Source organism: Salmo salar, chromosome 13 (assembly GCF_965601325.2).
Source record: "Salmo salar chromosome 13, fSalSal1, whole genome shotgun sequence".
Taxonomy (NCBI): Eukaryota; Metazoa; Chordata; class Actinopteri; order Salmoniformes; family Salmonidae; genus Salmo; species Salmo salar.
This window is the reverse complement of record NC_138303.1, coordinates 91,936,531-91,954,137: the sequence shown is the minus strand read 5'-3', so window position 1 is coordinate 91,954,137 and position 17,607 is coordinate 91,936,531. Positions and strand designations below refer to the sequence as shown.

The 17,607-nt window shown below is 41.5% G+C and overlaps 1 protein-coding gene across 1 annotated transcript; it reads left to right on the top strand.

The window, feature by feature from the left end:
• The first annotated feature begins 2,606 nt into the window (after positions 1–2,606).
• On the top strand, positions 2,607–3,926 carry LOC106568096 (avidin-related protein 3). Its single transcript, XM_045692743.2, has 4 exons — positions 2,607–2,709; positions 2,894–3,104; positions 3,281–3,401; positions 3,594–3,926. The coding sequence occupies exons 1-4, from the start codon at positions 2,644–2,646 to the stop codon at positions 3,625–3,627; spliced, it is 432 nt and encodes a 143-aa protein (XP_045548699.1). The 5' UTR covers positions 2,607–2,643; the 3' UTR covers positions 3,628–3,926.
• The last annotated feature ends 13,681 nt before the right edge of the window (positions 3,927–17,607 follow it).

Below are 17,607 nucleotides of genomic sequence, written 5' to 3'. Positions count from 1 at the left end.
CCCACACCGCTCAATGCTGCTTGACGGAGAGCCCTCCGTGCCTGGTTACCAAGGTGCTCTGGCAACTGTGGAGCTCCAGGAAAAAATTTCCCACAAAATTTGAGTGAAAATTTGAAGTTTATGAAACAGAGTATCATAATATAAATGGAGGCTACTTAACATATGTTATATCACTGAGATATGGGAAAATGTATAATGAGTAATGGTGGTATAGGCCTACATGCTGTATACATGGATAGACACAGAATGCCTGATATTTAAAATGAACTAAGCAGCATTATGAATCTTTTGAAGATCTTCTTTGAGTATCAAAGACAATGTAACTAAACTACCACATAAAAATACACAAAAAGCTCATTTTTACAGCATCACACAATTCTGTAAATCCATCACTGTTTATAATGCTGTTTCTGTCTGTCTGACAGGAACCTGTCTGGCACACCCTCCCTCCCACGCACACACACCTAAAGCAATAACATTTGATCATCAAAATAAAATAATTTACCCCATGTGAGGCCAGTCTAATGTGTTTCACTCATTAAAATATATAGTTTTTTTTAAAGCAAGACCATAAAACCATAGTGTGTAATTTCCATCAGTTAAATTAAGACAGGATATTGAATGTTAGTGTAAATATCCAATTACAACCCATCAAGCCCAAAAGAATCACCATCTATTTCAAATGTCACAGTTGTTGAGGTGGGGTAGAATATGCCTCGTCATGGTAAATTCTAAATAGCTTACGCCTTCCTACTGCTCAAAGCCCATTGGAGGATAAGGTCAAAGGGGAGGGACCTCTGGCTTTCTTATCCAATGGGTTTTGAGAATAAGGCGAGGCGAGAGGACGCTAGGAGTATGCAATTGAGATTCTCTCATGGTGTTGATTGCATAAGGTGACTGGCAAGTCTTTATTGCTTTCACAATGTGCTCACTGCTCTACTCTGACTGACACATTTAACCCTCAAGCCTTCAGTAGAATATAACCCAACGGAGAGTGTCTGGTATGGGGTTTATTAATGAAAAAGTGAAAATCCATTTCGAAAAATGTTGATATTGGATAAGCTGTCCCAAAATAGTTAAACACATCACCACACGATTAACCTCATGTTACTGGTGAGGTGATGCGACCAAGGAATGTATCTGAGATGGTCCATTTACCTGTGAATCAAAATTGCATCGCTGTAGTGGCCTACCAATTTCAAAGACAGATTTCAGAATGATATATCTATGTGAGGAAGATATACATACATAATGTTAGTCCAGTCATACATTCACTAGGGCACATGGTTCTTTACAGTTTAATTAATGTTTGTTATAGGTTGTTGACAATTATGCTTTCCAGCTCTCATGGAGTGATGGAGTAACCTTGTTCAAGTCCAATAAAATAGCACCCTCTATTGATCAACATAACACATTGTTTTCTGTATCGACTGAATTGATGATACGTCTCAAATATATGCCCAGGATGATATAATGCTGAATTTATCATCGTCCATAGCTAGATTTCCATACAATTGGCCACAGATTATTATGCGAATATTCTAATATCTACATGAATAAAACATGTATATTTTCACACCATAGACGTGTTTCCATCAAATGGACTTGTTGCGGATACAAGTCTGTGCGTGATGACATAGAGCACATAAAATAACTTTTGTGGTTAAATTCCCATGTAGTGAATAAGAAATACAAGTTAAATGGGTTTCCGTTGCATTTTCAACTCTACTGATGGATTTGTCACAAAACATTTTTAGCGTTACGTAGCCAATCTGCCCATTCTGGTATTGGCACGTGCGCTCTAGCCAAAACGATGACATTATTATGGACAAAAGAGGGATATTATTTTTACTTGTCAAATGGTAGTCAATATCACCAGAATAAGACCCTCGATATTTATTGGAAAGGAGCGTCAAGCACATACCGTGCACTTTCACCACCCTGTGAAGTTCATCATAATGTGTTTCATATGCAGCCTAATAAAGTGCATGCTTCCCCGACGAGTAGTAGTGGGAGGACCACACACCGTATCATCGCGTGATTCCCAAGTTTACTTCGATATGATGGTTATTTTATGAATATTTTCGCATAAAGTCGTTTCCACAAACATTGATCGCATAGTTCATTTTACCGGCACAAAAGATCCACCATGTCTAGGTTATTTTGTTTCGTGGACATTGTGAAAGTTCACCGACCAAATGTTTTGTTTCCATCAGGCCTGTTATGACATTTTCTATCCGACGTACTTTACTCACATAAAAAGTTTGGATGGAAACCTGGTTCATGTTTTAGAATTGTCGAGACGGGTGTACATTTCATTGGCCAATCGGTTAACTTACAGCCAAAAAACTAGAAACTCTTGTGAGAGGACTTGTGTTCATAGAGAAGAAACACCTGCTGCAAATGTTCAAATTAGGGGTGAATTTCAATAGTCCTCTTTTCCTCTCCTTTCCTCAATCTGCATTGACTTTTAACTGCTGGTAAGAAGTGACAGCTAGACTATTGAGATCTACACCCTGTTCATTAATTAAGTCTTGTTAGAAAGGGCAGGTGCTGATTGGTTTGGGGGAGTGTATAGTAACTTGGTAAATCAGTATAAGAAGGGAACGAGCTGCTCAGCAAAGCAACTTGAAATAATCAAACATGATGAGTTTTGTTGCAAGGTGTATCAGTGTCTATGCTGTGATTTTGGGACTGCTGCTACCTCAGGTAAAACTACAATTAGTCAGTGGGCTCCACTATTACAATTTGAACAGTGTAACAATACAGATCACGTAGTAGATAGAAATCTGAGACTTGCTTTTACTTCCTGTTTTAAATATACTATGTCATGAAGTGTCTCTGCTGTTATTGACACAGTAGTGGTGACCTTATTTTGCATGTGTTCTTCCAGGCAATCCCATGCAATGTGACGGGAGTGTGGCGAAATGAGTTGGGCTCTGTGCTTGCTATTGAGGCGGTTGGTTCTGAGCTCAGAGGCCTTTATCAGAGTGCAGTGGCGACTGCTCCAGGAGTCACGGGTCCAGAACAGGCCAAGCTACTGGGTGTGACTGGTAATCAGGGTCTGCAAACCTCTGTGGCTTTCTCTGTGTTATGGGAGGCAGGTGTGTAAACCCTGGGATGTGTTCAGCAAGGCCTAATGTTGTGTAATGTATAGTTAAGAAATGCATTGTGTCGCACTTATCCAACCTTCCACAATGTGGCTCTTGTCTCAATCTGATTGACCTTGACTGGCATTTGACCAATGTTATGATGCAACTGCATCATATCCCCCCCCCAGGTTCCTGTAGCTCTTGGGTTGGTCAGTGTTTCGAACTGCCTGATGGGAAGCGAGTGCTGAAGACCCTGTGGATGTTGCGCTCTGTGGCTTCAGGCCCTGCAGACAACTGGAAGAGTACCAGGTAGCCTACAGCTCCTCACTACTTAGCATATATTGGGGGGGTTGGCAGGGATGTTACTGTAGAACACAATTGCCCATCACTAAAAGCCTACTGACATGAGATCTACAGAGGTAAAACCCCTAATGTTTTTAGAGGTAATTCCTATATGGACATTGAGCATATTTGTTTTTTAGACTTTCTTTTTTTCATCAGGCTGGGAGAGGACACTTTCGTCTTCATTTCCTGAAAGCAGAATGTACTGATCACCTGGCAATGCTGCATTTGGTTTGCTGCCCTCTACTGATATTTCTATGAGAGTTCAAAGAAATAATCTGTTTTAATACTCTCTGGGCTGCCCTCTCATCCATGCCATAAATTATGATATGTGTTCAATTCATGAATAAAAATGTGTCATTTACCTTGTCTTGCCTGACATAAATAAAAGTTTCAACTCAGCTGGGGATATGTTTGGGTTTATTCTCCAGTCTGTCAAATGAACATGGTTGGGCTAAACTATTGTGTCAGACATTACAGAGCACTGGTGGCTTAGGTTTCTATGCCAAGGTAATGAACCACTTTTACATGGTTCATGTGACTACATTAGTAATCACCAGTAAAGTTGTTTAGTTTAGGCACCGGGGACAAAACACGCAGTGGAACGATTGGTCTTGAGCAAAACGTCCATGGCATGTTTGACCAGTTTATTTTTTAAATGAAATTACATTGGCTTGGGTGCATAAGTGTCAACACATGCATTTTCTCTGTGCTGAAAAATGTCTCCACTCCAGTTCCCAAGACATCAATATTTTTGTTTTTACTGCAAAAAATGCATAATTCTGCATGAGTTATATGCTTCATGTAAGGTTATAGGTCTACAGTCAGTGTCAATATTAGTTACTGTTCAATTTAACCCATATGAACGGTAGAGGAATATTGTTTATTCATGGATACTCAGTGGGATATCAAAGGTTCGTATAAGCAGCTTATCCTGAATAAGACTTAATACTGTCCGCATGTAATAGTGGTCAATGATTCCGTTCCCTACCCACTGCATAGGATATCTATATCCACAATAAACCTCTAATTACATGGTGACTGATCTTCAGTCTTAGTATTTAAAAACAATTAGGTTTGCAATAGATACGCCGCTGGATTATTTGTACTATCAGGCAACTGATTTTAGGCACTTCTGTAACTTGTCAATGAAAATCTTTAATTTTATTCAATGTCAGTGACTGTGATGCAACTTTTGATAAAACATTTATTGACCCATTTGACCTTCCAAAAACCTTCAGGTGTTCTCATGTACAAACACGCTCAGTTCTCACCTCGCAAAGAGCAGGAAGCCACTGAATGAGTTATGGTTATGAGTATCATCATAGACTTTTTTCTTAGGACCCAAGCGCATGTTGACCGTGTCCCATTTCTCCAGCTGTAGTGTGATCCCACTAGAGAAATGATCAAGGCCTGTGACTCATTGTCTAAAATATACATCGTAGCAGTGTTCTTAATAAGTGCTGAACCCCTGCAACAGTAAATCTGAAGTAGTATGCTCCTTTCACTGGTGCGGTGAATTTACCTGTATCAGAGAAGAGACAATCACTAAACTTAATTCAACAACGTGGGTTACTGTGCTATATTTTCATGTGCTTTAAATGAAAGTCCAGTGCCTCTGAAGCTCATTGTGGTGGCTCTAGATACTCATCCGTATCGGTCCTTATGAATAAATTATATGCTGTGTAGATTATCCCACAGCAAGAAGATATGGCCTAATATTTTATAAAGAATTAAAACGATGCAATATATTTGCTGTATAAGAAATACTCAACAATGGAATGGGAATATACATATGAATGCAGCAGGGATGTATCAAATCAAATTTTATTTGTCACATTCAACAACGTATACAGCAAATATATTGCATCGTTTTAATTCTTTATAAAATATTACACATTCAACATGCGCATGGTTAGCAGATGTTATTGCAAGTGTAGAGAAATGCTTGTGCTTCTAGTTCCAACAATGCAGTACTATATAACAAGAAATCGAATAAATTCATAACTAACTTAGACACACAAATGTAAATGGATGAATAAGAATATGAACATAAATATATGGATGAGGGATGGCCATGCGGCATGGGCAAGATGCAGTAGATGGTATAGAGCAGTATATACATGTGAGATGAGTGATGTAGGATATGCAAACATTATTAAAGTGATGTTATTTAATTTTAAGATGAGGGCACCATTCGGAATTTTGGATGAAAAGCGTGCCCAAAGTAAACTGCCTGCTACTCAGGCCCAGAGGCTAGGATATGCATATAATTGGTAGATTACGATAGAAAACACTCTAAAGTTTCTAAAACTGTTAAAATAATGTCTGTGAGTATAACAGAACGTATTTGGCAGGCGAAACCCCGAGGACAAACCATCCAGGATTTCTTTTTTTTGAGGTGACAGTGTTTTCAATGGGTTTTCTATGTGGATCTAGATTTAAGGCACTTGCTTGCAGTTCCTATCGCTTCCACTGGATGTCAACAGTCTTTAGAAATTGGTTGATGTTTTTCTTTTGAGTAATAAAGAAGTATTGCTTTTCAGAATGAGGGTCGAGTCTAGTGTACTGTTGTGGTTGGGGCGTGCGACCTGAAAGCTCGCTCCACTTTGTTTTCGTCCGGTATTGAACACAGTTTATCCCGTCTTAAATTGTATCGATTATTTACGTTAAAAATACCTAAAGTTGTATTAGGAAAGTTGTTTGAAATGTTTGGATCAAGCTTACAGGTAACTTATTAGATATTTTGTAGTCATGTTGTGCGAGTTGGAACCGGTGTTTTTCTGAATAAAACGCGCCAAATAAAATTATATTTTGGAGATATAATGACGGAATTTATTGAACAAAAGGACCAATTATGATGTTTATGGGACATATTGGAGTGCCAACAGAAGATCTTCAAAGGTAAGGCATGAATTACATCGTTATTCTGAGTTTTGTGTCGCGCCTGGTGGGTTGAATTATGATTGTCATGTGTTTGTTTGATGGGGTGCTGTCCTCAGATAATAGCATGGTTTGCTTTCGCTGTAAAGCCTTTTTGAAATCTGACACAGTGGCTAGATTAACAAGAAGTTAAGCTTTAATTTGGTGTATTGCACTTGTGAATGTATGAAAATTAAATATTTCAAATAATTGTTTATGAATTTCGCGCTCTGCCATTTCACCGGATGTTGTCGAAACGTTCCGCTAGCGGAACCCCTAGCCATAAAAAGTTAAAGTGACTAATGATAGGCATAGGCAAGATGCAGTAGATGATATAGAACAGTATATACATAAACTCTATATACATAAACCCTTTTTCAGGACCCTGTCTTTCAAAGATATTTCATAAAAATCCAAATAACTTCACAGATCTTGTAAAGAGTTTAACACAGTTTCCTATGCTTGTTCAATGAACCATAAACAATTAATGAACATGCACCTGTGAAACAGTCGTTAACACACTAACAGCTTACAGACGGTAGGCAATTAAGGTCACAGTTATGAAAACTTAGGACACTAAAGAGGCCTTTCTACTGACTCTGAAAAACACCAAAAGAAAGATGCCCAGGGTCCCTGCTCATCTGCATGAACGTGCCTTAGGCATTCTGCAAGGAGGTATGAGGACTGCAGATGGGGCCAGGGAAATAAATTGCCATGTCCGTACTGTGAGACGCCTAAGACAGCGCTACAGGGAGACAGAATGGACACCTGATCGTCCTCGCAGTGGCAGACCACGTGTAACAACACCTGCACAGGATCGGTACATCCGAACATCACACCTGCGGGACAGGTACAGGATGGCAACAACAACTGCCCGAGATTCACCAGGCACGCACAATACCTCCATCAGTGCTCAGACTGTCCACAATTAGGCTGAGAGAGGCTGGACTGAGGGCTTGTAGGCCTATTGTAAGGAAGGTCCTCACCAGACATCACCGGCAACAATGTCGCCTATGGGCACAAACCCACTGTCTCTGGACTAGACAGGACTGGAAAAAAGTGCTCTTATCTGACAAGTCGCAGTATTGTCTCACCAGGGCTGATGGTCAGATTCGCGTTTAGCATCGAAGGAATGAGCGTTACACCGAGGCCTGTACTCTGGAGCGGGATCGATTTGGAGGTGGAGGGTTCGTCATGGTCTGGGGCGGTGTGTCACAGCAACATCGGACGGAGCTTGTTGTCATTGCAGGCAATCTCAACGCTGTGCGTTACAGGGAAGACATCCTCCTCCCTCATGTGGTACCCTTCCTGCAGGCTCATCCTGACATGAGCCTCCAGCTTGACAATGCCACCAGCCATACTGCTCGTTCTGTGCGTGATTTCCTGCAAGACAGGAATGTCAGTGTTCTGCCATGGTCAGGAAAGAGCCCGGATCTCAGATTTGCCAGTTCTTCCTGGCAAATCTGGTGCAGTCCATGAGGAGGAGATGCACTGCAGTACTTCATGCAGCTGGTGGTCACACCAGATACTGACTGTTACTTTTGATTTTGACCCCCCCTTTGTTCAGGGACACATTATTCCATTTATGTTAGTCACATGTCTGTGGAACTTGTTCAGTTTATGTCTCAGTTGTGGAATCTTGTTATGTTCATTCAAATATTTACACATGTTAAGTTTGCTGAAAATAAATGCAGTTGACAGTGAGAGGAGATTCCTTTTTTTGCTGAGTTTATGAGATGAGTAATGTACAGTCATGGCCAAATGTTGAGAATGGCACAAATATACATTTTCACAAAGTTTGCTGCTTCAGTGTCTTTAGATATTTTTGTAAGATGTTACTATGGAATACTGAAGTATAATTACAAGTATTTCATAAATGAAGTTGATGCAAAGAGTCAATATTTGCAGTGTTGACACTTCTTTTTCAAGACCTCTGCAATCCTCCCTGGCATGCTGATGGCAGCCCATTCTTGCATAATCAATGCTTGGAGTTTGCCAGAATTTGTGGGTTTTTGTTTGTCCACCCGCATCTTGAGGATGGACCACAAGTTCTCAATGGGATTAAGGTCTGGGGAGTTTCCTGGCCATGGACCCAAATTATCAATGTTTTGTTCCCCAAGCCACTTAGTTATCACTTTTGCCTTATGGCAAGGTGCTCCATCATGCTGGAAAAGGCATTGTTCATCACCAAACTGTTCCTGGATGGTAGGGAGAAGTTGCTCTCGGAGGATGTCTTGGTACCATTCTTTATTCATGGCTGTGTTCTTAGGCAAAATTGTGAGTGAGCCCACTCCATTGGCTGAGAAGCAACCCCACACATGAATGGTCTCAGGATGCTTTACTGTTGGCATGACACAGGACTGATGTGTCATGTCCTGACCAGTAAAGGGGTTATTTGTTATTGTAGTTTGGTCAGGACGTGGCAGGGGGTCTTTGCTTTATGTGTTTCGTTTTTTGGGGGGTAATGTTCTATGTTAGTCTATTTCTATGTCTGTGTCTAGTATTCTATTTCTATGCTTAGTTTATTGGGTTGACCTTCAATTGGAGGCAGCTGTTCCTCGTTGCCTCTACTTGAAGGTCCTATTTTAATAGGGGTGTTTTTCATTGGGATTTGTGGGCAGTTGTTCCAAGTGTAGCTGTGTGCCTCACAGGACTGTTTTCTCGTCGTTGTTTTTGTTTAAGTGTTTATTTTGGTTTTCTTCATAATAAAGAAGATGAGTATTCACATTCCCGCTGCGCCTTGGTCCCATCTTTACGACGAACGTGACATGATGGTGGCGCTCACCTTGTCTTCTCCGGACAAACTTTTTTCCGGATGCCCCAAACAATCGGAAAGGGGCTTCATCAGAGAAAATGACTTTACCCCAGTCCTCAGCAGTCCAATCCCTGTACCTTTTACAGAATATCAGTTTGTCGCTGATGTTTTTCCTGGAAAGAAGTGGCTTCTTTGCTGCCCTTCTTGACACCAGGCCATGCTCCAAAAGTCTTTGCCTCACTGTGCATGCAGATGCACTCACACCTGCCTGCTGCCATTCCTGAGCAAGCTCTGCACTGGTGGTGCCCCGATCCCGCAGCTGAATAAACTTTAGGAGACGGTCCTGGCGCTTGCTGGACTTTCTTGGGTGCCCTGAAGCCTTCTTCACAACAAATTAACAAGAGAATCACTGACATGATGTCAGCTGGTCCTTTTGTGGCAGGGCTGAAATGCAGTGGAAATGTTTTTTGGGGGATTCAGTTCATTTGCATGGCAAAGAGGGACTTTGCAATTAATTGCAATTCATCTGATCACTCTTCGTAACATTCTGGAGTATATGCAAATTGCCATCATACAAACTGAGGCAGCAGACTTTGTGAAAATTAATATTTGTCTCATTCTCAAAACCTTTGGCCACGACTGTAGGATATGTAAACATTATTAAAGTGCCGTTATTTAATGTGACTAATGATAGGCATAGGCAAGATGCAGTAGATGGTATAGAACAGTAAATACATATGAGATGAGTAATGTAGGATATGTAAACCTTATTAAAGTGGCGTTATTTAAAGTGACTAGTGATACCTTCATTAAGTCCATTTATTAAAGTGGCCAGAGATTTGAGTCTGTACGTTGACAGCAGCCTCTCTATGTTAGTGATGGTTGTTTAACAGTCTGATGGCCTTGAGATAGAAGCTGTTTTTCAGTCTCTCGGTCCCAGCTTTGATGCACCTGTACTGACCTCGCCTTCTGGATGATAGCGGGGTGAACAGGCAGTGGCTCGGGTGGTTGTTGTCCTTGATGATCTTTTTGGCCTTCCTGTGACGTCGGGTGCTTTAGGTGTCCTGGAGGGCAGGTAGTTTGCCCCCGGTGATGCGTTGTGCAGACCTCACTACCCTCTGGAGAGCCTTACGGTTGTGGGCGGAGCAGTTGCCATACCAGGCGGTGATACAGCCCGACAGGATGCTCTCGATTGTGCATCTGTAAAAGTTTGAGTGTTTTAGGTGACAAGCCAAATTTCTTCAGCCTCCTGAGTTTGAAGAGGCACTGCTGTGCCTTCTTCACCACGCTGTCTGTGTGGGTGGACCATTTCAGTTTGTCCGTGATGTGCACAACGAGGAACTTAACTTTTCACCTTCTCCACTAATGTCCTGTCGATGTGGATGGGGTGGATGGGGGTGTTCCCTCTGCTGTTTCCTGAAGTCCACGATCATCTCCTTTATTTTGTTGACGTCGAGTGAGAGGTTATTTTCCTGACACCACACTCCGAGGGCCCTCACCTCCTCCCGGTAGTCCGTCTTGTCATTGTTGGTAATCAAGCCTACCACTGTAGTGTCATCTGCAAACTTGATGATTGAGCTGGAGGCGTGCATGGCCACGAAGTCATGGGTGAAAAGGGAGTAAAGGGGAGGGCTGAGAACGCACCCTTGTGGGGCACCAGTGTTGAGGATCAGCGGGGTGGAGATGCTGTTTCCTACGCTCACCACCTGGGGGTGCCCCGTCAGAAAGTCCAGGACACATTTGCATGAGTTTGGAGGGTACTATGGTATTAAATGCTGAGTTGTAGTTAATGAACAGCATTCTTACACAGGTATTCCTCTTGTCTAGATGGGATAGGGCAGTGAACAGTGTGATGGCAATTGCATCGTCAGTGGAACTATTGGGGCGGTAAGCAAATTGGAGTGGGTCTAGGGTATCAGGTAGGGTGGAGGTGATATGCTCCTTGACTAGTCTCTCAAAGCACTTCATGATGACAGAAGTGAGTGCAACGGGGCAATAGTAATTTAGTTCAGTTACCTTCGCTTTCTTGGGAACAGGAACAATGGTGGCCATCTTGAAGCATGTGGAGACAGACTGGGATAGGGATTGATTGAATATGTCCATAAACACACCAGCCAGCTGGTCTGCGCATGCTCTGAGGACACGGCTAGGGATGTCGTCTGAGCCGGCAGCCTTGCGAGGGTGAACACGTTTAAATGTTTTGCTCACGTTTGCCACGGAGAAGGAGAGCCCACAGGCTTTGGTAGCGGGCCATGTCAGAGGCACTGTATTGTCATCAAAGCGAGTAAAGAAGTTGTTTAAAAACCTGTTAGGGACAGACGTTCCGCTAGCGGAACGCCTCACCAATATCCAATGGTGTAGAGTGGCGCGAATTACAAATACCTAAAAAATGCAAAAACTTCAATTTCTCAAACATATGACTATTTTACACCATTTTAAAGACAAGACTCTCCTTTATCTAAAAACATTGTCCGATTTCAAAAAGGCTTTACAACGAAAGCAAAACATTAGATTATGTCAGGAGAGTACCCTCCCAAAAATAATCACACAGCCATTTTCAAAGCAAGCATATATGTCACAAAAACCAAAACCACAGCTAAATGCAGCACTAACCTTTGATGATCTTCATCAGATGACACTCCTAGGATATATGTTATACAATACATGCATGTTTTGTTCAATCAAGTTCATATTTATATCAAAAACCAGCTTTTTACATTAGCATGTGATGTTCATAACTAGCATACCCACCGCAAACTTCCGGTGAATTTACTAAATTACTAACGATAAACGTTCACAAAAAAACACAACAATTATTTGAAGAATTATAGATACAGAACTCCTTTATGCAATCGCGGTGTCAGATTTTAAAATAGCTTTTCGGTGAAAGCACATTTTGCAATATTCTGAGTAGATAGCCCGGCCATCACGGCTAGCTAATTTGACAACCACCAAGTTTGACCCTCACCAAACTCAGATTTACTATAAGAAAAATTGGATTACTTTTGCTGTTCTTCGTCAGAATGCACTCCCAGGACTTTTACTTCAACAACAAATGTTGTTTTGGTTCGAAATAATCCATAGTTATATCCAAATAGCTCCATTTTGTTCATGCGTTCAAGTCACTATCCGAAGGGTGACGCGCCGGCGCATTTCGTGACAAAAAAATTCTAAATATTCCATTACCGTACTTCGAAGCATGTCAAACGCTGTTTAAAATGCATTTTTATGCTATTTTTCTCGTAAAATAGCGATAATATTCCAACCGGGCGACGTTGTGTTCATTCAAACACTGAAAGAAAAAAATGGAGTCGTCTCGTGCACGCGCGCCTCAGTGTCATTGTTCTCAGAAGGACCACTCACAAAAACCCCTGCTGTTTTTCGCCCAGAGACTGGAGAGCTCTCATTCCACTTTCTGGCGCCTTCCTAGAGCCAGTGGAAGCCTTAGAAAATGTCACGTTACAGCAGAGATGCTGTATTTTTGATAGAGATGCCCTAGAAGGAGAACAAATTGTCAGACAGGGCACTTCCTGTATAGAATCTTCTCAGGTTTTGGCCTGCCATATGAGTTCTGTTATACTCACAGACACCATTCAAACAGTTTTAGAAACTTTAGAGTGGTTTCTATCCAAATCTACTAATTATATGCATATTCTAGTATCTGGGCAGGAGTAGTAACCAGATTAAATCGGGTACGTTTTTTATCCGGCCGTGAAAATACTGCCCCTATCCCAAACAGGTTAATTTGTCTGGGAGCAAGACGTCGATGTCCGCGATGGGGCTAGTTTTCTTTTTGTAATCCGTGATTGACTGTAGACTCTGCCACATACGTCTCGTGTTTGAGCCATTGAATTGCGACTCTACTTTGTCTCTATACTGACGCTTTGCTTGTTTGATTGCCTTGCAGAGGGAATAGCTACACTGTTTGTAGTCGGTCATGTTTCCAGTCGCCTTGCCATGATTAAAAGCGATGGTTCGCGCTTTCAGTTTTGCGTGAATGCTGCCATCAATCCACGGTTTCTGGTTAGGAAATGTTTTAATAGTCACAGTGGGTACGACATCTCTGATGCACTTGCTAATAAACTCACTCACTGAGTCAGCATATACATCAATGTTGTTGTCTGAGGTTATCCGGGAACATATCCCAGTCCACGTGATCTTAGCAATCCTGAAGTGTGGAATCCGATTGGTCAGACCAGCATTGGACAGAACTGAGCTCGGGCATTTCCTGTTTTAGTTTCTGTCTATAGGCTGGGAGCAACAAAATGGAGTCATGGTCAGATTTGCCGATAGCAGTACGGGGAGGGCTTTGTATGCATCGTGGAAGTTAGAGTAGCAATGATGCAGAATGCTAGCAGCCTGTGTCGCTCATTTGGCTGTAACTATAATCGAAGAGAATTCTCTTGGAAGATATTGAGGTCGGCATTTGATTGTAAGGAATTCTAGGTCAGGTGAACAAAAGGACTTAACCTGTTGGGTCTAGGGGGCAGCATTTGCACGTCTGGATAAAAAAAATGTACCCGATTTAATCTGGTTACTAATCCTACCCAGTAACTAGAATATGCATATACTTATTATATATGGATAGAAAACACTCTAAAGTTTCCAAAACTGTTTGAATGGTGTCTGTGAGTATAACAGAACTCATTTGGCAGGCAAAACCCTGAGACATTTTCTGACAGGAAGTGGATACCTGATGTGTTGTATTGACTTTAAACCTATCCCATTGAAAAACACAGGGGTTTAGGAATATTTTGGCACTTCCTATTGCTTCCACTAGATGTCACCAGCCTTTACAAAGTGTTTTGAGTCTTCTGGAGGGAGATCTGACCGAACAAGAGCCATGGAACGGTGATGTCCCATTAGACACCTGGCGCGCTACTTCATGTTGGGTACCCTCGTTCCAATACGTTAGAAAAGAGTATGCATTCGTCCACCTTGAATATTATTCATGTTCTGGTTAAAAAAGGCCCTAATGATTTATGCTATACAACGTTTGACATGTTTGAACGAACGGAAATATATTTTTTCCCCTCGTTCATGACGAGAAGTCCGGCTGGCTTACATCATGTGCTAACGAGACGGAGATTTTTGGACATAAATGATGAGCTTTTTTGAACAAAACTACATTCGTTATGGACCTGTGATACCTGGAAGTGACATCTGATGAAGAGAATCAAAGGTAATGGATTATTTACATAGTATTTTCGATTTTAGATCTCCCCAACATGACGTCTAGTCTGTATCGCAACGCGTATTTTTCTGGGCACAGTGCTCAGATTATTGCAAAGTGTGATTTCCCAGTAAGGTTATTTTTAAATCTGGCAAGTTGATTGTGTTCAAAAGATGTAAATCTATAATTCTTTAAATGACAATATAATATTTTACCAATGTTTTCTAATTTTAATTATTTAATTTGTGACGCTGACTTGACTGCCGGTTATTGGAGGGAAACGATTTCCTCAACATCAATGCCATAGTAAAACGCTGTTTTTGGATATAAATATCAACTTGATAGAACTAAAAATGCATGCATTGTCTAACATAATGTCCTAGGAGTGTCATCTGATGGAGATTGTAAAAGGTTAGTGTATCATTTTAGCTGGTTTTATGGTTTTGGTGACCCTGTCTTTGACTTGACAAAACATTACACACAACTCTTGTAAATGTACTGTCCTAACATACTCTAAATTTATGCTTTCGCCGTAAAACCTTTTTGAAATCGTAAAACGTGGTTAGATTAAGGAGATGTTTATCTTTCAAATGGTGTAACATAGTTGTATTTTTGAAAAATTTGAATTTTGACATTTATTTGGATTCAAATTTGCCGCTCTTGAAATGCACCTGCTGTTGATGGAGTGCACCACGGGTGGCACGCTAGCGTCCCACCTAGCCCCAAGAGGTTAAGTTGCTGTATGTTATTGTGATTACACCATGAGTTGTTAATCATAAGGCAAACACCCCCGCCCTTCTCCTTACCAGAGAGATGTTTGTTTCTGTCGGCGCGATTCATGAAGGAACCGGGTGACTGTGCCGACTCTGACAACATATCCCGAGTGAGCCATGTTTCCGTGAAACTATGAATGTTACAATCTCTGATGTCTCTCTGGAAGGAAACTCGTGCCCTAATTTCCACGTTATCTAGAGATTGGACATTGGCGAGTAATATGCTCGGGAGCGGCGGATGGTGTGCTCGCCTTCTGAGTCTGACCAGTAGGCCACTCCGTCTGCCTCTCCTGTGGTGACCGCATTGTTTTGGGTCCGCCTCTGGGATAAGATCCCATGTCCAGGGTGGAGGTCCGAACAAAGGATCCGCTTGGGAAAGACTATTCCTGGTCATAATGTTGGTAAGTTGTCATCGCTTTTATATCCAATAGTTCTTCCCGGCTGTATGTAATAACACTTGAGATTTCCTGGCCTAACAATGCAAGAAATAATACATAAAATAATACATAGAAAACAAATAACTGCATAGTTTCCTAAGGACCTGAAGTGAGGCGACCATCTCTGTCGGCGCCATTTCCGATGTTTAAATGTACCCTCTTGTAGATCAGGTCATAATAGTAAATATCATTGAGGAAGGGTCCAAAGTAGCCATCAATTCCTAAAGATGCAGAGAATGACATCCTTGGTGTGTCTGTGAACACAATGTCATCACAAGGTAAAAACATTATGGCACAACTAATTATCGATGCACGGATTGTTACGCTACTGTGAAGTCAACAACTCAAAGCATTATATGTAATGATGGCTAATGTGTACATGAACTTCGCCGTACTTCGCCGTACATGAACTTGCTTTCTTCAGCTCGTCAACCTCTCCTCTAAGCTCTACCACCTCTGACTCCTGCTCTTGTAGTGTTGTTTGACCTGGTAGTAAGGGCCTCCAGTTCCCGGGCTTGAGCTAAGGGAAAGATATCACACTACCTCCCATGACAACATTACCAAATAACATCTGTGTAATCATGTATTGTCCTCTTTAGCAGTACCACACACCTTTTTTGTATGACAGAGTTAATTTTTGACTTAAATGTAAAAGAGCACGTACCATAATGCTCCCTCCACAGTGCTACTACTTCAACTTTCTTCAGGTTATCCACCAGAGCTTTCAGCTTCCCCACTTCTGTCCCCTGCTCCTCTAGCTGGATCTCAGTGTTGTTTGACTTGGCATTAAGGGCCTTCAGTTCCTGGGATTGACCCAAAGGAAATATATCATAATTAATACACTAACCCTCACGACAACATTACCAAAAACCATGGTGTTGTTTTTGAGATTAATCCTTTAATTTGTTCTCTTCAGCAGTAACAGACTTTGTATTGTCACTGCCATAGGAGATTGTAGACCTGTAAACAAGAGGGTCTGCACTGTGTACGTACCAAAATGCTCCCTCCACAGTTGCACTACTTCTGTTTCCTGACATGACAGGTCCTTCTTCTGTTCCCCGATCTCAGCCACAGTGCTGTTCAGCCTGACATCAAGGACCACTAGTTCCTGGGCTTGACCTGAAATCAGATGAATTGCCTTAAAAATAGCCTCAAGTTCCCAGGTCAAATCCCCAATAATTTTAGCTATTATAGTTTTCTTTCCTTCATCCTCCCTCCACAGATTGAGTACTTCAATTGCCAGCTTCACCACCTTCATCTTCTCTTCCTCCAGTTGGGTGTCGATAGCGTTTGACCTCATGGTGAGGGCCTCCAGTTCGTCTGATTGAGCTTTATATAGGTTCCATTAGAAAGTAGCCACAGTGAGTGGAAAAATAAATTGGATGGCCTTGAGGCAGTTTAATAAATGTGGCCCCCTGATACAATAGTTTTTTTCAGATCACAACATCCTGACCTTTAATCAACCTCTGTGTACAATGTAATGACTGTTGGCTATAATAAACAACATACTGTACCTTCACTCTCTCTTCAACTCCTCCACCTCAGCTTTCAGCTCAGTCAAATCCACCCGCTGTTCTCCCACCTCTTTATACGGTAAAGAGAATATACATCTCCCCATCAGTTCATGTCTTTAAGAATGTGAAATGTCAGAATAATAGTAGAGATAATGATTTATTTAAGCTTTATTTCTTTCATCACATTCCCAGTGGGTCAGAAGTTTACATACACTCAATTAGTATTTTGTAGCATTGCCATTAAATTGTTTAACTTGGGTCAAACGTTTCAGGTAGCCTTCCACAAGTTTCCCACAATAAGTTGGGTGAATTTTGGCCCATTCCTCCTGACAGAGCTGGTGTAACTGAGTCAGGTTTGTAGGCCTCCTTGCTCGCACACTCTTTTTCAGTTCTGCTCACAAATTTTTAATGGGATTGAGGTCAGGGCTTTGTGATGGCCATTCCAATGCCTTGACTTTGTTGTCCTTAAGCCATTTTGCCACAACTTTAGAAGTATGCTTGGGGTCATTGTCCATTTGTAAGACCCATTTGCGACCAAGCTTCAACTTCCTGACTGATGTCTTGAAATGTTGCTTCAATATATCCACATAATTTTCCTC

Excerpts from the sequence above, each read along its gene's own strand:
- LOC106568096 (XM_045692743.2), top strand. The coding sequence starts at position 2,644 with ATGATGAGTTTTGTTGCAAGGTGTATCAGTGTCTATGCTGTGATTTTG. Across the intron at positions 2,710-2,893 it reads TGGGACTGCTGCTACCTCAG|GCAATCCCATGCAATGTGAC; the intron begins GTAAAACTACAA and ends GTGTTCTTCCAG. Across the intron at positions 3,105-3,280 it reads CTCTGTGTTATGGGAGGCAG|GTTCCTGTAGCTCTTGGGTT; the intron begins GTGTGTAAACCC and ends TCCCCCCCCCAG.